This window comes from Atta colombica, unplaced genomic scaffold (genome assembly GCF_001594045.1).
Source record: "Atta colombica isolate Treedump-2 unplaced genomic scaffold, Acol1.0 scaffold28, whole genome shotgun sequence".
Classification (NCBI taxonomy): domain Eukaryota; kingdom Metazoa; phylum Arthropoda; class Insecta; order Hymenoptera; family Formicidae; genus Atta; species Atta colombica.
Window position 1 is genome coordinate 244,774 of NW_017259381.1, and position 22,114 is coordinate 266,887.

A 22,114-nucleotide genomic window follows, 5' to 3' on the forward strand; every position below is an offset into this window, starting at 1 on the left:
CGCAGATTTCTTCATATTGAAGCAAAAAATTAAAACCTCCCGCAAATGACGAGAATTTGACTCGTAAACTGACATTTTCAATCGAGAATAACTTTATGATGCAGACACAAATCGACTAATGTTTCTATGGGGTTATGTTGACAGATGTCCAAGTTTATTATATGACGTCTATGATCTATTTATTTCGACCACCACTTACCGCTAAAGCCATCTATAGGAAAACGGCGGAAGCAAAATTGTACACATGATATAAGAAATGTAAAAACATAATAGTGATATAAATGTTAATGCATATATTACAAGGATATCCGCCTCCCACGATAACGTGTTCGTTTGGTTAACGTCGAGTTTGGTATCGTTTGCCGTCGTACGGACTCAGAGTGATTTTCGATTCGGTTATACCTCGTATATACCTCATATAATTTAGATCATATATATGATTGACGACGAGTCACTTCAATCTCTTCGTTCAAACATGCGTGTAATCGTTGAATGTTATCCTTCATGCTATGACGTTACTCTACGCCTTTCACCTTTCGCCTTTTTAGTATCTTTCTTGCTACTCACCCTCACCGCGTACATCTTTGCTCTGAGTTCCCACGAATTCGGTCATTATTATACCATTGTTCTCATCCTTCAAGCCAGGTACTTTCTTCACGAGAGGCATATCGTACACGTTATCCATCGGATAATCTAGCGATATCGCGAATATCGCTCGAATCTAGCGATATCGCGTTTCATCGTCTCGTATACATTTTCGCACCCTACACGGTATATAAGATTTTCCGCATCGGTGTACATGATCTTGCATTTGTCGCAATACATCGGTGACATGTACCGTGATAAAATTCGTACAAGCAAACTTTCGATATGTCGAGTATATACATACCCACGTAAATCGGCTTATTGAACTTCATCTCGAGTTTGCGTAGTTCAAGGGTGATCAAATTTTTTGCAAAGATGCTACGACTGGAAATTCGATTTCGCGATCATTGCTTCCGCGTCGTACCGTCCCATGTTGTTATTAATTGTATATGATTAATTGTATATGTATTGTTCATGATTTCGAATATTTTCCATTTATTATTTAGTTTGCTAAATATCGCGTTGTTCATTAATTATATAAATTTTTTTATATAAATTTTTCTCGAAATTGTTTTTCCCGCGTGTACTAAACTGTGTATTGAGTTCAATATAATCACAGAGCCAGATGAATTGAGCGAATTGTAACACGATGGATCTTTGTAACGCGAAGGCCGTAACATTGCTGCAGGTTACGACAGTGGAACAATGTTTATCGTACAGCTAGAAGTTTATCCTCGCGCTTGCCGGGCAATTTATCGCGCGTTGGGCAGGAAGGTAAGTCAGTATGCCGATCGTGCAGATACTCGAGATCAACCTCGAGAATATAACCGGTGGGCGAATCCGGAGCGATCGCGCTCGCGTCAAAATTCACAACGTCTTCGATCCATCGAAATTTTGGCGTATGGCAGTGGTTGATACATCGCCCATCCGTACAGATTATTCACGTCATAATATGTACATAAGATACGATAATAGTTTCAACGAGTCCGAACGAGTACGAACGCATATACTTGTTATTAGCCTGTGCATATCTGTCAACATTGACTGAGACCCTCGCGTATCCCACGCTTGATGAATAGAACTATATCGATGTCGGTGAGCAACTCAAATCTTATGCACATATATTTCAGCATTGACGTCCCATATGAAACCAGGCAAAATGTAGTAATGCGCGGGATCGAGATTGTATTCACGACTACAACTTTCGCGAAAATTTTCAAAAATGTCAACTAATAAATAAATAAAAAAAAACAAAACATCAATTTTCAAGTACATCACTGTACTCTCCGAGCGTTCAAATAGAGAAGCGCTGTCAGACGTTCATGACATGAGCGAAATCGTTTTCGAATACGGCGCTGTAGTCACCTATCAACGAACTAAGAAATGATTCACGCAATGATAAGCGCATGTCCTCTAACTTTTCGACGCAGTCAATGTACTCGTACGGAAAGACGCCTTTACGTGTGAAAAGATCGAAATCTTGCAAAATTTTGACTGTGTAATTTTTAATTTTTTTTTATCGGGATACGATGCCAATTTATCGAGGATACTTAGAAATTTGAAAGAATCGATGAACCTTAATTTTATACACTTTTTCTGAAAGTTATTTTTATTTTTACGAGATATTTAATGAATGAAATGTATTTTTCCTTCCTATAGGAAGGAGATCTACATGTCCATCTACGGTAATTTCTTTAATTAAAATGTGCGTCGTAGCCCGATAAATTGTGAAGTACAATCGGAATATGTAGCAAATTTTTATAATTTAGATTGTAGTTTGCATGCGCTGAACCGCGGTATATACCGGTGAGATGACAAAGATCGTGTATCTACGTGTCATCTGGTGCGGTTTCTCGCAAATGTGACAACGCGTCGAACTGTGGTATGCTTCCCATTGTTCTTTCGGTAATGCTATCATGGGCATGTTAGCAAATACGATATTTTTTACGCGGCCAAGTCTTGGAGTTGTCACGCGAATCATGCTATCATCTTTCTTGTTGGTTGTGTCTTCCTTGTTGGATTCCATTTTACATAGAACGCACTCTAGACGCAGACGATGAATGGCATTTGTTCCTTATTGCAGTGGTTTCCAAACTCGAACCACTTGTTGTCCTCGCTCGGCAGTCGGATAGCGCAGTCGTTCATTTTGCCACAATCCACAACGTGTGACTGTAATTTTTCATTCATATTGAAGTAATAAAGACATCTGAAAACAGAAATTATTACTATTATCATTATTTCAAGAAAATTATAATTTTTTATTATACTTACCGATCGCAGACAAATTTTTTTCTTCTTGTCCCTAGCAATTTGCGATCTCACGAGACGGGACAGATTCTTGATCCACACAAAGTGGGCGACCATCGTTGCATAGATTTTACAGCATGTTGACGTACTTCTCCTTCTTGTCACGGTGAGGCGTAGAGGAAGGACCTGTTTATTCTCGATGTCGTACACGTTGATCGATACCATGTTCAAACGTTCGAATTTTAGAATGTCCTTTAAAATCATTGGAAACTCGAGATTTAAGACTGTAGTATAATGGATACGAATTATGATTCACATTTCTTGCTGCGAAGCGATACAGAGTGGCGACCACGAAGCATGCAGAACATCGATGGCATGTCACTGATCTTCATCTAGAAAAAAATATCGGTATTTCTCTTACCGAATCGCTACATATCACCGATCTCGTGTTCTTCCCTTCCAATTCGCGAGGGATTCCGTTTCATACCCTTATTGGCAATACTTTGTTTAGCAGTCGGAGCATCGATGGCGTGTCATCGATTTTCGCCTAGAAAACTATCATTATCGGCATTTCTGGTATTGAAAGAAAGAATTGTAATATGATTTCATACTTCTACCTCTCATTGACAGTGCTTTATTTAGCAGCTAGAACGAGAACGCTGTATGTGATAACGATATATTCAATAAGCATCAGCTCGTCGATTGCAAGTTATTAATTTTAGTTTTTAATACGTATGAAAAACAATAACGTGAATAAAAATTTTTTTCGTTCATATCACTATATACATATGTATTACTTATTGTCTTTGCTTCCCATCCATCTATCATATCCTATGCTTCAACGCAGTTTACATAAATACCCGCTTCTCTTAATACACCTAGAGTCAATCAATACTTATAATCTAAAGTGTTTAATATACACGGCCAACCCGTAATTAATATCCCGAATAGCTTCGTCGCAGCGAAGGATGATTCTCAGCGTCAGTTATGGTCAACCCTCGTCTGTACGAGGTTTGTTTTTTCTTACGCGAGTGATTTTTTATATTGAGAGTACAAATTAGTTCGATCCGTTTCTCTAAAGATGGCTCCAGCTGTTCAATATGTTCATAATAACAGCTGATTTTGGCGGTTTCAGAGAGGTTAAACATCTGCTAATAATATTCAATATATACTTTGAGTTTCATACAAAAATCTTGATTTTTATTGTGTTCGAATTTTGTTGTTACCAAGCAGCATTTGCGGGAGATTTTGATTTTCTGCTTTAATTGGAAGAAAAGTGCGGCTGAAGCCCATCGAATGCTTGTCGAAGTTTATGGTGACACTGTTCCAACTGATAAATCATGTAGGGAATGATTTCGACATTTCAAGGATGGAGATTTCAGCGTTGAAGAGCTTCGCTTTGGACAGCCAAAAAAATTCGAAAACAAAAAATTAGAGGCATTACTCGAAAAAGATCAGAGTCAAACACAAGAGGAGCTTGCAGAATCATTGGGGGTAACTCAACAAGTCGTTTCTATACGAGAGTCATGGGAATGATTCAAAAACAAGGAAAGTGGGTGCCTTATGAAACCGAGAGACGTTGAAAGGCGATTTTTCACTTGCAAACAGCTGATTCAAAGACAACAGAGAAAAGGTTTTTTGCATCGAATTGTGACTGGAGATGAGAAGTGAATATTCTACGACAACCTCAAGAAGAAAAAATACTACGCTAAACCGGTCAATCGTTGCCATCGACCTCAACATCAACATCACGGCCGAACATTCATGATTCGAAGATCATGCTCTGTATCTGGTGGGACTAAAAGAATCTTGTTTACTATGAGCTGCTGAAACCTGGCGATTTCATTACGGGCGATCGATATCGGCTACAATTGATTCATTTGAGCCATGTATTGCGAGAAAAATGATCGGAAAACGAGCAAAGACATGATAAAGATATTCTTCTTCACAACGCTCGGCCTCATGTCGCTAAAGTCGTAAAAAAATATTTGGAAATGGAATGTTTTACCGCACCCGCCGTATTCTCCGAATATTGCTCCTTCTGATTATTGGTTATTCCGAAGAATGCAGCAAGTCATCGGTTCACTTCTTTCGCAGAAATCGAAAATTGGCTCCAAAATTGGATCGCCTCCAAAGACGAGTTTTTCGAGATGGAATTCGAAATTTGCCTGAGAGATGGGAAAAAATAGTAGGCAACGATGGACAATACTTTAATTGATCTGTTCATTCATTTTTTTGAAATAAATGCATTTTTGAACACAAAAAAACGGACCGAACTAATTTGTATTCCGAATAAAAACGTTTTATAAAAAAGTATTCCACCATTTATCCATAATGGTGAAATATTTTTGCATGTGTACGTGATTAAGTAAAAGTGATTTTTACAATGCAGTTTTATTATCTGTAGACAATGTGTGATAAACAACAAAAAGATAAAGTTGTGCTTGGGCGACTGCTTCCTCCTCCTCAGATCATTCGATTGAATGATAGGACTATTACAATTGATATCACTCAACTACATGTCGATGAAATTGAGTTATTCCATCATCTTCTCGAGATTGGCGAGATTATGGAGGATGATGAGATAATGGAGGAAGAAGAGGAAGAGAAAGAGGATAAAAAAGAAAAAGAGTTTAAGAAAGAAAAAGAGAATATAGAAGAAGAAGAGATTGAAGAGGAAGAAGAGAAAAACGAAGAGAAAGAAGAATTATACACCTGCCTATAAATGATGACTGCCTATAAAATTTAACAACAGTCTTTAAGAATATACGGATTGGCCTCCTCCATCTATCGAATAAATTTGAGCTCCTGAACTTTCTCGTGGCTGAGGCTGAAGAGGAAGAGGAGTCTAAAAAGGAAGAGGAGCAAGAGGAAGAGAAAGAGGAAGAAGAGAAAGAGGAAGAGGAGGAAGAGGAAGAAGAGAAAGAGAAGAGCGTCTCCGCCGGAGGAATCTGAAGGATCCTCCTCCTCTTCCTCCTTTGGAATATTTGTTGAGGCGATATTGCAATTTCATACAATAAATGAATTTAACTTAGATATCTCCTTAGTACTCTGATGATCGGGCAGCAAGAAGAAGGAGAGGATGATTATTAAAATAAAGAGGAAGAAAGAAGGAAGAGGAAATAAAAGGGAGAGGACGTGGAGAAGGTAAGAATTTTTATTATATATTTTGTTTAAAATATTTTGTTCGCGACGCATTTTTGGGGAAGGCGTAGAGTCCGCGGCGGCGGCAGCACGTATCATTAATATTTGATGTTTATATAAACAGTCAATACATAAACACTAATGTCTTCGGCTGGACTGCGCCCAGTGAGTCATACCCGCGCTTACGAGTATTCCCCGCGCCCGCGCTCCTCCGCGTCTTTGATCCAGAATTCTATAATATTACTACTCCTAATACATCAAATTGGAGAGGAGACAACCAATTTTTATTGATATAATTGTTGTAGTACAGGAGTGAATATATATAAATTGCAAACAGTGGTATTTATTTATTGAAGAGCAACAGAGATTGCAAAAATATGTTCACTATTTTACTATTTCACTATTTCGTCCCTTCTTTTTTTTTTTAATCATTCTACGCATTTGGTGAATTTTGGGAAATCTAAACGACGAGTTTAAATAATCACAAAGGAATTTTATGAAAAACCTTTGAAGTAAATCTAGGAAGGAATTTAGAAAACGCTTTTGAAAAAATTCTCGGGTATGATAAGGAGACAGAAGTAAAAAAATGTTAAAAGCTGTTAACTATTAGACATTAGACAATTTTTCCATTTCTTTCCTTTCTTTGAAACTTTCAAATATATTTTCAAGAGAATAAATAGCACGTAATACAGAAATTTAACTCTAATTTCGGTTTTATCTCTCATCACGTCAACTTACCTACAGTGTTTTTCAAGTGCATAAGCAAAAAATGATGCTTCGTGATTTACTTGCAATATTCATCATCATCGCTTGCAATCTTAATAAAAAATTGATTGCAAACAAATATTTGTCGTTAGATTATCAGAAACAATGACGAAGAAAACTACAGTTCTTTGAAAAATTCGCGCGAGAGTGTTCCAGTACTATGCATTATACATAGGCAGGGATACTGATGAAAGTGAAGTAAAGATATACATAATCGTGTCATTTGAATGTAAGTGGTGCGTGTTAGGATTGTGCGTGTTATCTCAAAAAATAATCATTATTTGAAAAATAACGATTCGTTACTTTTTCATTACTTTTTGTTATAATGCTAAAGTAAATTATTAGATTTTAAAATTACATTAGCTAATAATTAATTTAATATTAAATGTGAAAGAAGTATTCGAACGAGAAACTCCCTACTAACTAATTTGTATATAGAGCAAGCTTTTCTTTATATTAAATTATTCACTTACCTACAGTTTTACTAATGCTTATTTTCTTAATATCATTATTTCAATATATTCATTTTTATAAGAAATTAGATATAGATTAAATATTATGTTTAAATTTCCCTGCTGAAAATAAATCGGTAAAATCTTCAATAGACTCATTTAAATATAATTCATAATGAAATGAATCAACTGATAGAGATTTCAGCGATTTTCGTCGATTTATTTCCACCTGGGTTATTATTATATGTATTTCAATATTTATTACTCATAATAAAAATTTACAGTGTATATATATATATATAAAATGTGAATTATAATAAATAATGTGAATATATATGTAATGTGAATTATATATTTTCAATATTGGCAGTGTCTATTAGAACACAGTATTGTAGATATTAAATACAAAATATTTTAAGAACTTAAAAATAAATTATAAAATAATAAGGAAGAATTAAAGTAACGGCTAAATTCGTTACCGTTACTATAAAAATGTAACGACGTTACCGTTACCATTACGGACAGAGAAAAGTACGATCGTTTCTGAAAAAAATAACGAAAATGATAACGGCATTACAAGTACCGCGTTATTTCTCAACTCTGAGTTTAACCATGGGAGAGTAACGCTGATAGATATATAGCAAATCTTCATTGGCATATCATGCCATTATGCATATTAATGAAGGAGTATTAGGTGTACAACTTTGCTTCCGCCGTTTTTTTCGAAATTCGAGGCTTTATTGTAAAAAACTGGTTAAACATTTGTGATTCAAAGTATTGTCCATCGCTGGCCACTACTTTCTCCCATCTTTCGGGTAGCGTACAAATCCTGCGTCGAAAAAACTGGTCATCTTTTGAGGCTATCCACGAATCGATCCAATTTTTTACTTCTTCATAAGACCGGAAGTGCTGGTCAGCCAGGCCGTGTGCCATTGATCGAAACAAGTGATAGTCAGAGAGAGCAACGGAGAATACGGCGGGTGGGGTAGGACTTCCCATTTCAACGTTTCCAAGTATGTCTTGATTATTTTCGCAACATGAGATCGAGCATTTTCATGCTGTAAAACCCTATTAATAAATGTCCGGCGTACGTTCAAATTTGTACAACAAAAAGAAATTATTCCGAAAATCAATGTTTTAAAAAGAAAAGCTCGAATGTGAACAAAAAACACAAGCACTAGTAAAGTAGATGACGTTGAGAAATGCTCGAGTTCTGATTTGTTTAATACTTGAATTGCTGTATCGTTTCCTTGATGTTTCTCGCTTGCTGACTTCGTCCACTCTTCTGTCGCTCTTGTTGCATGCCATCGTTCTTCTGTATACTTAACTTCTTTCCTTGGATATCTCTATAAGATGGCATAATTTAATGGCTTTTTCCAGAATTAATTGGTCACTTTTCTGGAGCAGGTTTTCTCGTATAGATGTGTTGCTGACTTTACATATTATCGTTGATTTGACGAGGTTATCGTTCAATTCGCCGAATTTGTATTTTATTAGCTTGTTGTTTTAACTCGACCATGAACTGTTCCAAGAATTCTTCCGGCTGCTGCCGAGAAGAATTTGTAGCATTCATGAGCAAGATTTTCTAATGGTGGGAAATGGTTTCCGAACTTTTTGATTAATATTTCAATCTCATCCTTTCTATTTTCCGCAAATGTAAATGTTGAATATATTTTGAAACTCTTCTCACCGATATAATGAAGAAGTTAAGCACATTAAATCACTTTGCTTTTCTTGTTAACTTTTGACGATATTAGATTAATTCTCAAAGCGTGCCCACCATGTTTTTCAATTCTCTGCATCGTTGCCTACCATGAACATCACCGCTATTCCTCCGTAATCCATCGATATCATCGCCTGAATTCTTTCTTTTTATTTTGCTTCTTTCCTCAAAATTTATGAGATTTTTTATTTATTTAATTGAACTGTAAAGTAAGGTTTAGATTTAAGAAGTACACGATGCACTAGCTGTGTCAGATGCAGACATTCTCTATTCTAGCCTCGAATCGCGCGCTTTGACTCGCACGTCGCGTCATCTCCTTATATCAACGTCTTGTAAACAAGTGTTTAGCGATGAAAAACGTCTCTCTAGGCAATTTTATCTCGCCGCGCGTTTACATTTAATGGTAGGCCAGGCGAATTTGACTATTTTCGTAATTTATAACTCGTTAACTAATGCGAAAAAAAAAACAAAATGGTAGAGGATTTTTCTATTCAATTTAACTCTACCACTCTACCTACACAAGGACGTCAATAAATACAGAACATCCTGCATATAAATCGCGGTTAACGCTGGTCCATACAATCGACACAATGCGGTAGCATTGTCGATAGCATTTAAGTGTTTGATACTTAATTGTAGTTAAAACCATTTAAATTATATTTCAGTCATTAGAATAGCAGCGACAGATTTAATATCGCTCTAATTACTTTAGTAGCACGTGAAATTGTATCTTAACTCGAAACTTTAGAAACGCAAAAAAAAAAGACAGACAGGTCATAAATGTACTAGGTATTCCTGTTCATTGTTCGTAAGTTTCTCCCTACAGCGAAAAATGTCTTGATCCTTTCCCTCGATTTACCCATCCACCATTTTGTCAAATTCACTCCCTCCACATTATTACTCTATCTCTTTCAAAGCAACTTCACGCAGGGAGCAAAACCAATCAACGCGCTGGCAGCTATAGAATGAGCCAATCAAAACGCGCTATTTAATTATCTCATTTAATTATCTCTTCCCCATATCCAATCAATTAGAGTGTGCCATTTTCCCAGATTCGCCTCGACTAGGCCACGCCTCTAGCGCCAAGAGTGAAGTGGAAAGAATTTGTTTTAATGCTCACATGACTGCCCACATACTACTTATGAATGTGCTTGAAAAACATAAATTTTTACGTTAAATTCATAATTGAAATAGAAAAAGAATATTGTATCAACTTTTAGGACGTAATTTTAAATATAGAAAATAATAAGATTATTTTGAATCGTATAGTTCTATAAAGAATTTTATTTTGAAAGATTTATATATGTATTCATCTTCAATCACATCCATTTTGTCACAAAGTTGACACAACATGTAGTTTAGTGAATAGGACTGTTTTCTTGTCATTACACTACAAAAAAATTTAGTTCATGATTAAAACATTATTAATGGATATTGAGTTGACTTTTAATAAGATGTGGGATAAATTAAAAAAGCTATTCTCTACAAAACTTATTATTTTCTACAAATTCTAATGTAATGATAAAAATAAAAATAACAAAGGAAAGTTAAAGCTTTTCCGTACCTTAAAAATGCTTCAGAAATCATGTCTTTAACTATCAATGAAAACAAATTTTAGATTGAATACAGAATATTAAATAAATTTAATATTTTTATAAAGAGATATAAAAATAAGGATTTGATAGAATGTAATCTATAATGTATATAATATATATATATATAATCTATAAAATTTATATATAATCTATAAAATTTTACGTAATGATTGTGACGCGTATATGAGCCAAACGAAGAGACAATTAAGAACAAGAATCTCTAAATATAAAAAAAAACTAAATATATTATATTTCAAAAGACTCTGTTATTACAAATTATAAGCTTGAATTTAATTATACGTTTGGTAGGGATGGTATAAAAGTACTTAATTTTGAAAATTAGGTAAATGTTTACTTTAAAACAGTGTTGGGATTTACTTGCACATTCGTCCTATTTTCAATTTGATTCCTATCCTTTATTTCATCAAGCGAATCATTGGTATTTACGCGTGGATCGAAGTAAGGGGCAGTAACCAAGTTGAAAATCGCAGCACTGCTTTAGGGAATGCTCCTCCAATTATCTTGACCTTGATATATAAAATATATATATATATATATTGTCAAGGTCATGATTCTGAACTCTCTAACAGGTTTAAATTGTCATTATATATTAAAAAGTTATTAACAAAAAACTTTTTTAATAATGCAACAAGTAAGAATTACAACTTGTAACAGTCGAAATTGGATCTTCAATACTTTAATAATTTCCATGTGAATTTATATGTCGTTTGAATAGTGCGCCGAATTGGTTTTTAAAAAGTAATCTCTTGTTTTTGTCACATACAATATGCAGAACTATCGCTTTTCCGTGCATAACGGCTTTTTACATGAAACAAGATCTACTCCACTTTCCTCCTGCCTAGAGATGTACGACTTCCCACGCGAAGCAAGATCCACCACACTTCATAAATATTTATATCTAACTAAATCATTAACTCCCCTATATATCATGCATAAAAATTGATTTCAAAACCTATGTATTACATAGCTTGACGTAGGAATAAAACGATCACGTGATTATAATGTATAATGATCGCGATAGAGCCATATGTTTGATATATGCGTGATATTCATGCTTTTTATGTTAAAAGTCGATATCTTGCCGCGTGCAAAAGTTGTCATAGTTTAAGTGAAAAAAATCCGGAAATAATATTTCGCAGGTAAGTTGCAATCAATATCATAGTATATGGTGTAACATATATATGGACTTACATGCGTATGCGTTGACTAGTAATGTTCCTACATCGCGAATATGCATCATGAGTTTAATACGTACCTTTGGAATCATGTATTAGAGCCACATCAGCAATCTAGTGTTAGATATAAATATCTATGCCACACTTCTCCTGCTTAGAAACATATGACTTTCCGTATAAAGCAGTATTCCTCCTCTCCTCTTCCCCCGTCTAGAGGCGATTTTCCAAGATTCACCTGCGTAAAAAATCGTTACGCTCCTAAACAGGGAGGAGATGGAGTGGATCTCATAGAAAGTCGAACGTAAACAGAGGAGACAATGTAAATAGATCTTAATATGTACAACAAAATAAAACGTTATTTCTTAAACTTATTTTGTTATAAAACTTATTTTGTAATAATTTTTTAATGAGGGACGAACATCGATTAAAATCTGTTGGAGATTTTTCTTGACATACATATGTCATTACATATGTCAAAGTCAAAGTTATCAGCGGTTGCTCCTCTTTTTTATAATTTTACCTCAGTTAACTGAATTTTAAGCATTCTGTGAGGCACAATTATTTGCATTGCATTGTTTAGAAAGTATATCTTACAACAAAGTACGATGAATAAATAAAAAGTATTTGGTGAAAGCGGTGGAGCCTTTCTTATGCATATTTTTTGTATATTTTTATGTGCTGAATCATTTGCAAATATTAATTTCAAATTAATCTGATGGCAACATGTTGAAAATCACATATAAAATAAAACAATTTCATCGAAATCTGAAATTTGCAATTTTCAATATTTTTTCATCAATTAGCTCAAAATTAACGTTACATATGGTTAAATATATAAAAAAAAGCATACATAAAAAGATCGCTGCATCGCTTGCATCGCTTTAATTAAAATTGATCTATTTTATTCATTGTCTAAGATATCAAGTAAAATAGCTAATTTTGACCTAATAATATGCTAATAATTTATAAATGTTAATTTCAAACTAAACAATCAAATTCGAATTTCGACAAAATACATTTGCGATTTTCAATACTTTTCTATCAAACTATTTTAAAATAAAATAAGAAAAAATGTACATAACAAAAGTTCCATCGTTCAAGCCATACTCTGGTAATTTTACTTATCGTTATCACTAATTGAAGGAGTAATGCTTGATCGGTAAATCCAATTTCATGATTATGTTCTTCAATCTCCATGTCTGTTAACAAGTTATACAAGATTGATTATACAATATCTTGACTTTTTTGTTATAAAATTTATCTACAAAATAAAAATTATATTGTATTATACAAAACTTTCGACAGTTTATTCGTGAAAATATAAATTAATGAAATTATATTGTAAAAATATTAATTATATTAAAAAATTTAAGAAAGAAAGTCATCTTTACATGAATTGCGAAAGAATGATACTTTTTGCAATCTTCAACTTCTGAAACATTTTCATAAATGTTATTGATATGATATAAATTCGAATGCAATCCTCTGTCTAATGAATCGATACATTTTTGAACAATGATTACTTTAAATTCAATGTTATGCGATTCAACGTTACTTTACTTCATAATTTATTTTTGACATAATTCAAATAATTTTCGACATAATTCAAAAATATGTAATAATATAATGCGTACGCATTTTATATATTAAATCTTTGTCTTACTAAATGTATAAGTCCACAATATTTTTCCTAAAAACAATAGATACCAAAAAGATTAGACCCTACGCAAAGTAAGACAATATATGTCAAAACGAAGCTATAGATACTGTATATGTATATAAACTTTCACTCTTTTCTTTTTAATCATAATACAATTTGATATCTAATTCCTCAGTGATTTTTCTCAATTATAAATTATATATTAATGTTACGTCCAAACTCCGATCATATGTGTAGATAAGTTTAGAGAAAAAAAGAAAAAGAAGGATGGAATATGGAAGGACGTTAGAGCAGATGCTTTTTCGCATGGGAAGCGGATGGAGCGAGTCGAACGCATCTTTTATAGCTCTGGAATAGGTCAACGTCCTGAAGGGACGCTATAACACCTGTTTCCAACGAGCAACGCGAACGTCGATCCGAATTTTGAGTCAAGGAACTTAATCTTTATAACTCGAGATCAGACTGTATGCGATCTCTGACGAGGTGTGAGAGTCGGTACGAGGTCTTATGATTCTAAAATAAATGGAGATTGAGGCACGTCATGTTAAAAATATTCTAGTATTAATCCAAACTTTCTTAGTATTATTATGTAGTATAAAATATTTTTATTTTTTAAAATATAAACGTATCTGTGTTTGCGATTAATTTAATTATTATTATAAGAGAAATCTAGCCTTTTAACAAGAATTGTATATTATCAGTTGCATCTGCATTGGTAACTATTATTTTAACATATTATAAGAGTAAGCTAGTATTCTTGAATAATCTTGTATTTCTAATTCATTTTATTGTAGTATTTATTTTTATAAACTAATTACTACGAGCTGTTGTACATTGCGAACGCGGTTGGTAGCTTACATCATCGCAGAATTGCTAATTAATTATATAAAAGACCAGTATACATGGTTTTGCCAAAGTTAGATCATTAGTGAGAGTGAATCTGCTGTATGCGTGCGAGCATACGGACGTGCGAGGGTGCGTGCGTGTGCGTACATGTATATACTAAAACACATGTGTACTTGTTCAACTCCTCCGCGACCACGTGATCAAACTTAAAAAAAACTCGTTATTATATAGGGCCATACACAAAAAACTTAAGCAGTAAACAATTGACCAATCACAGTAGAATTCATAACGTAAGAAGAAGAAGTAGCCAATCTAATGTGTTGATTTCCTTATTGCTTATGTCTTACTGTCTTAAATTTTTTGTGTGCCACGGCCCTAACTCACTGCTTGCTTCATTTCTTAAAACTTAATCGTAATTTTCACTTACGACACGACATAAACTCAAGATTAGGAAGTTTTTGCAATCCTGTACCGTGTGCGCATGCGCAATTCGACTTTGCACTAAATAATATATTTTAGCGTTCATCGTATCTGGATACACGGTATTGCAAAAACTCCCCAATCTTACTTTCATTTCGTAATATACTCATCGAGGGTGCGTTCGAGTACAGCGCTGTTGCTCATTCTATCCTTGACTAATGTAAGTTTTCATCGAGAGTTCAAATCAGGCCAAAGTCGAATCAGAGTCGGATTGAGTTGAATTCTTTTACGGTGAAGACACTACGAACCCTATCTAATAAACTTTTAAGGTAAAATTCAAATGAGATTTGGCAAAAGAATCGAGATTAGTTGTTGTAATAATATTGTCAACAGAATCAAATTGCGTTGCGTATGTACATCAAACGTGAGCAAACGTGTTGTGTACATACGAATACTTTACATTATAACAAAAATCAAGAAAAAAAGAAGTTGATCATTTGAAGCGTTCAATTCTCTGTATCAATCCATAACTTTGTAACTCTAGTGTAACTCAGATTCAATGGAAATAGATAAGCCAATCTAATTCTAATTCGATTCTGACCCGATTCGAATCCTCGATGGAAACTTCGAGAGCGTTTATGCTAGTAAGTGTATGCCATGTGCCAATCTATAAAAATTGATCAATCACAGTCACGTATTTCCCTCTCATTGTACTGTAAGAAGGGAATACCTGACTGTAATTACAAATTACGGCATACGGATACGTACATAAACACTCCCTTATGCCTATTTCTAGGGTCGCAAGTCATATGAAATTGGCCAATTACAGTTGAATACAAACATAATCAACGATTGTTAATAACGATTTGTTAATTTCTTACGGCTTATGTTCTTTACGGCTTGCCATCCTATTATGGAACAGGATGAAGATCTTGTTCTACGTTCTACTAAAAGATAAAGTTTAATTTAGTTTAGTTTAGTTTAGTTAGTGACACGGTAGCGTTGACAGCGCACTCTTCGAACATACTTTTGATCTCTGAAATGTAGAAAGTGCAAAATGATGCAGAGAATGGCTGCATTCGATATAGTTGTATTTCCAAATGCATCCGATTATGCATCGCTAGCGCCAGGAGCTATACAACTATATTTATATGTATATTTTCTTCTAGTTGATGATAACAATAACGATATATCTTAAAAATAATAATTCAAAGATTTGCATATCTTCGCTCGTAGAGCACGTAAAGAAAAAATAAAAGCACTTTTATTACATAATCCGAGTGGAAACTATTGAGCGTATATAGAACTTAATAAGCTATTGAGATCCGATAATCTTGGTCTCGGTGAGACCGCAACTCGTTAGTTCGTGTCTAAAAAAAGCACAGTCGGTTTCGCGCCATGATATTGTTGCCCATGATATATGAATACAAGGATGTGCTTATTCGCATAGATAAATCATGTGACGGTCAAGCGGCCAATCATCAAGCTATAGCATCATTATGCGATGAATTCAAAGCTATTGTAGTTAATTTCCTTACAATATACATTATAGAAAATTATTTATCTTGCCATTATTATAAGCATCATTGCAAAAAAGATAGACATTTTATTGTGAATTTTTTGTAATATAATGAAGTCCTAATTGTGAAATGTGGGATACATAAGTAAGTAAATATATGTTAAAGTTTTATAACGGGAAAATGTGTAAATGTGTTGTATAAAAATAATATTGTGTTAAGTATAAAATAAACACAAAAGTTATTTTATTATTATATTAAATTATTGTAATTGTAATACATATAAATAAATGTATACATTATATTTATTACAATTTTATTACATTATTGACATTGTAATTTAATTATAAAAGGAAGATATGTAAAAAATAACTAAAATTGACCTTAAATGAATACTTTTAAAACCAACACAGTTGTCATTTTGAAAGTCTGTACCTTCATGAAAAAATTATTTGTCCAAGAAAACTTGGAAAACCTTCCAAAAATAATAAAATAGGTCGTTTAAACGCTCTGCAAAGAAATTTATTTTATGTCAAATGAATGAATAATAAGAAAAAAAACCAAAGTCAACGATATAGAGTTCATAAGATCTATAGTCCATATAGCCTATTATAGCCTATATTAGAATCCCAAGTAGGCATTTGAGCTCTACTAGGTGCTGTTAGAGCTGATAGGGCAAATTGGAGTCAACACTTATCTCAGCTAAGTGTTTTAGGACTTTTATTAGTCTGAATCTACAATAAGTTTTTGAGCCTTAAGCCATAAGAAATGGACGAATCATAGTCAATGATTCTCCTCGTATTCAACTGTAATTGATCAAATTCTTACGGCTTAAGGCTTAAAACTATTGTACATCCGGACTTACAGGTCTTAATAGCGCCTTATATAGTCTATTATTGTTCCTTAAGACCATATTTTACGAAGCCGAACCTGCTCGAATCGGAAACAGTCGATGATGACGTACGTTTGGTGACATCCCCTATTCCAAATTCCTTTACTACTGGATGAGCATATCCTTGTATTTATATCATGTCGTTGTCCTTGCCTTAGTTCGGATCTAGAATAGGTTTTTTAAGTCTTAAGTTTAAGACTAAGAAATTGACCAATTACAGTGTATGTCGAATGTGAGGAAAATAATCGATTGTGATTCGTCCATTGCTTATGGTTTAAAACTTAAAAATCTATTGTAAATCCAGACTTAGCACCAAGACACTACTGTATCTTCAGATTATGTAGCGCTAAGGTAAAAGAAACACGCGACGATAAAGTAAATTCTATTGAGATATTAAGTGAGTTATTAAGATTATTTATTTTACTTTACAAAATTTAAAAAGTACCTTACAGTACTGTATCGTTACATAATAGAGCTGCCAATTCCATAACATTTATTAGAATTCTAGTAGGGAATGGAAAGTTATTTTTTAAAAATAACAAATTACAATACTTGTTACTGAGTAGAAAAACTAACAAGTTACTATTACTAGTTACCGATTTTTAAAAGTAATTTATTATAGTTATCATTACTCGAGTATCTTTTTTTCCACGCAAAGCGACTCTCATCCTATCTCCCCCATCTGCTTAGGAGGACTTCCATGCGAAATGACTCTCATTTCACTTTCCTGCCAAAGTCACTTTGTGTGAAAAGTTGTAAAGTATGCTTTAAAGCAGAAAATTGATATTTTATAGAAAAGAGACATTATTTTTCAAACTTCTTTTGTTAATAACTTTTTAATGAATGATGAGCGATAGCTAAAATCTGGTGGAAGTTACTCAGAGTCGTGACCTTGAAAACATATATCAAGGTCAAAGTCATCGGAGCTGACTCCCCTATTCGGCATATTTGCCAAAATAACTTGTAGTAACTTCCATGCCCTGATTCTAGTGTATATTACTTTACACTTTTCTTCGTGTGAGATTCTATTTTCGAAAAATATTGCATTCAAGCATGATTATTACTTTACAGTAAAGTAAATCATATTCTATTCTCAAAACTGTAACACGAACAAATCTCAATACTTTGCACACTTGTATTTTTTATTGCCTAATGAAATACAATAAATTTTATCAGCATTAAGGCAAAAGGTACTTGATAAAATAAATTACTGAAGAAGAATTATTTCGCGCGAAATATGACGGGTCAAATAACAATTGAATGCCAAAATGTCCAGATAAGCATGCGATTATAGCACAGTGTTAGTTTGTTAGGCTACCAAAAATCTTAGGTTCATATCCAGTCGATACCGCATACACAGACTAAAATTTTAAGTAATATGCGCTATATTTTTAGTAAATTGTGTGGAATTGGTAAGTCCATGTAGGAACAGGCGTCCATTTATGTAAAATTTATATAAAATTACTTTATGTAAAATTTATGTAAAATTTATTTTATTTTTCTAGTAAACGATCGTTGTATAGCCATATTGTAAAGTACTTTTTACATTTTGTAAAATATAATTTTACATTATTAAGATTATCGACAATCGCTCATTTACTAGAAATTAAAGAAAATTGTATATAAGTCACTGTACATAAGACGTCTGTCCCTATATTTACTTGAAAATTCCATAAAATTGATTAGAATTCGAATACATTATATTTTTTCTCCATGAATAGTTAACTTTGACCATTACTAATTTAAAAACTATTACATTGACATTTTGGTATTAGACTTTTGTCTTATTTTGAAACCAGGAATATGTTATTAAAATTTCGATCGCGAATTGTGGGACATTCTGCATACTGAAAAAGACATAAGAAACAATGATTCACTTGTGAATGATTTTCATAGCACAGGAGGATAAGATAACTCTCAGTAATTTTCAATATTTAATTCATGTCTTTTCGCAATTCACATTATGTCATATGATATTAACATTCACCGGCAGTACTCAATATAGTTTTAAAACAATAACGATCACCAGATATAGAATAAGACGCCTCCTTAAATCAGCGTATTAATATCGTGCTTTTTTCATGCATAATTTTTCATTTATAATTAATATGAAAATGATACTTCATATTTCCAGTACATCCTCTTTCAAAAATATCACATGCTTTTATGTGCAAGCTTAATTGCTTTTTTTTTAATAAAGCTTAGTATACTTATGTTATTATTATTAGTTTGTTTATAAGAAATTGCGCCATGGGTTATCACTTCATTACCATATTTTTTTCTGATAAAAATCTAAACAATATGTCCAAGATCGGAATACAAGACGTTTTATATTCCGATTTTGGATATGTGTAATGGATAAATTAGTTCGTGCTATAATAACGCAACGCAACATTATGATGTATATCAAAAGTGTCATAATATTGTTTTTCACGTTTATTAATTGTTTAGGTCATATTTACAATTGTTTACTCTTATATACAAAAGTCTCAAAATTTAATAAACTACGAAGTATATTTTATAAATGGATATAAAAAAAATATTATATGAAGGTTGGCTAGATATTTTTTATTATAAAGTTATGAACAAATATTGAAACAAATATTGAAATAGGAAACAACAAATTATCTATTGCACAAAATATGGAAGTGAACATTTCGTGTACGGAAAGATTGAACGTATTTATCTCGTATGTACATTCACATCAGATTTACCATCTTTAAATGATCTTTAAACGATTCCATATTTTAACCTGTGTGTGAATATAATATTTGTTCAGCCTTGAAACAACGGCTACGCTCGAAAAGGACAACTATTAAATAAATTTCCATCATCGCATGAAATAATAACTGTCATTAAAATGCCAATGTTTCATTAAAATGCCATCAAAATTCAATTTTAAAATTTATTTATAACTTAGCAATAAAGGATTTCTAATCAAATTTCATACATCTTTTTTTCTTATTTCCACTGTATAGAATATGATATCACAGATTATTTGTTAAATCCTGAGACATTCTATATGTAAAAATGAGAGAAATAAAAGGATTAATAAACAATATGATAGAGAGAATGTGAAAAATCGAAGCTTAATACATATGTGAACATTTTTTTAAAAAGGGAGAGGATTTAAAAAGAGAAAAAATGAGAAAGAGGATGAATCAAAAGAGTAGATTATTGTTTAAGTTTATAATATATTATAAAATATTGGAGTGTCCCAATATTTTATAATGTATTGGATTGTTCTAGAAAGTTCGTGCGATTTTCTTTAGTTCAAAATTATACATAGAAAAAATTTGTTGTGAAATTTTCAACCTATCATAAAAGCTTGAAGTTTTTTTCTACAAAATTGTTTTTTAAAAATGTTCCTACGACTTTTTCTTCTTGAGATACTCGCGAGTTAAATAAAAAGGATGTGATTTGGATTGTTTATAATTTTATTAAAAATCATCATATCGCAATTAAAGAAACAGATTCTTAAAGCTGAAACTTTGCTTTATCAAATAATATAATTGCTAATTTTTTTAAATATAAAATATATATAAATTTGAGACAAATGTAACATTACTATTCTTTTAAGCATTCCGCAATGCTAAAAAGGTAGCATTATTGTCCTTTTAAGCATTGCACAATGGTTACAAGAAAAGTAATGTCATATTTTTAACTTAAATTTATATGTACTGTATTTTTTTAATTGGCAATTATATCATTTAATAGAGGAAAAGCTTTCAGCTTTAAGAATCTATTTCTTTAATTGTAGTACTATAATATGATTTTTAACAGAGTTATGAACAATCTAAATCATAATGCTCCTTTTTAATTCGCGAGTAATTTAAGAACAAAAAGTAGAAACATTTTTAAAAACAATTTTGTAGTTGGGATAATTTGAAGTTTTTACGATAGATAATCGAAAATATTTTTCGCACAAATATTTTTTAATACATGACAGACCGAAGTAAGAAAAAAATTTTTTATCTTTTTTAATTCGTAGTTTTCTATGTAAAAATTGTCAAACTTACAGAGACTCAAAAAACATAGTAACCTTTTGAAAAAATAGAAATTTCAAGCTTTAAAATTCTTTTTTAAATTTAAATTTCATTCACTTTTAACGAAGATATTGTACAATATATACAATTTTGAGTTTTAAAAAATTACATAAACTTTCTGGACAATCCAATATATAATATTATAAATAATATATAATAAAAAGAATTTATAACTAAAAATGTAAGTGTCTTCTATGGAGACCCTGTCGTAGGGTAAAAAGAAGAGGGAAGGCGGAACTACTGGTACTACTGGACCGAACGAAATTATTGCTTGCACTAATTGCGGACCTAATCCTTGTACACATACAACAACAAACGGTTGCACCGCCGAGGTAAGCAAGTTATTATATGTACAAGTATAACAATATATTATGTAAAATCATTGTATTCCTTTCTTGAGAAATATAAAAATTATTTATTTGAAATGTAAATAAGGAATAGAAGTAAAGGCCATAACGGTCAAAATTAGATCTTTAATGAATTAATCTGAATTCATGAATTAATCTGAATAACATATATTATATACTATATATATGTATATGCATATATATCATATTTGTATTCGAATTGCACGCCGAATTAGTTTTTCGGATTTGTAAACGCAATTAAACTACTGTAATAATATCACAAATTAAATTGACAAGCTTATTTTAATAATTTGATGCTCAAACATCCTATCAGAAAGATGTTAATATGCTGTAAATTTATTGCAAAAAATATTACCTCGAGCGTCTTAAATTTTAGACTATCGAAGCTAACGTTATTTGCTCGTACAAAATACAGATCCGAGTTCGACTTCCGACTGAAGTAATATTTTTCACAATAAATGTATTTACAGTTTTTCAGTATATTAACATCTTTTTAATAGAATGCTTGATTGAGCATCAAATTATTAAGATAAACTTATCAATTTAATTCATGATATAGTAGAGTAGCTTAATTGCGTTTACAAGTCCGGAAAACCAATTCGGCGCGTAGTTCAAATGTCTACAAATATGGTATATATATATATATATATATCCACAT

The 22,114-nt window shown here is 32.3% G+C and overlaps 1 protein-coding gene across 1 annotated transcript in view; it reads left to right on the forward strand.

Annotated features, from left to right (window-relative positions):
- LOC108689870 (glutamate-gated chloride channel) overlaps window positions 1–22,114 on the forward strand; it is a gene marked incomplete at its 5' end in the record, with an annotated part of 315,742 nt that overhangs the window by 242,826 nt on the left and 50,802 nt on the right. The window contains one exon of the mRNA XM_018196823.1: window positions 21,310–21,420. Within this exon, the coding sequence (XP_018052312.1) occupies window positions 21,310–21,420 (111 nt within the window). The remainder of the gene's footprint in view (window positions 1–21,309; window positions 21,421–22,114) is intronic.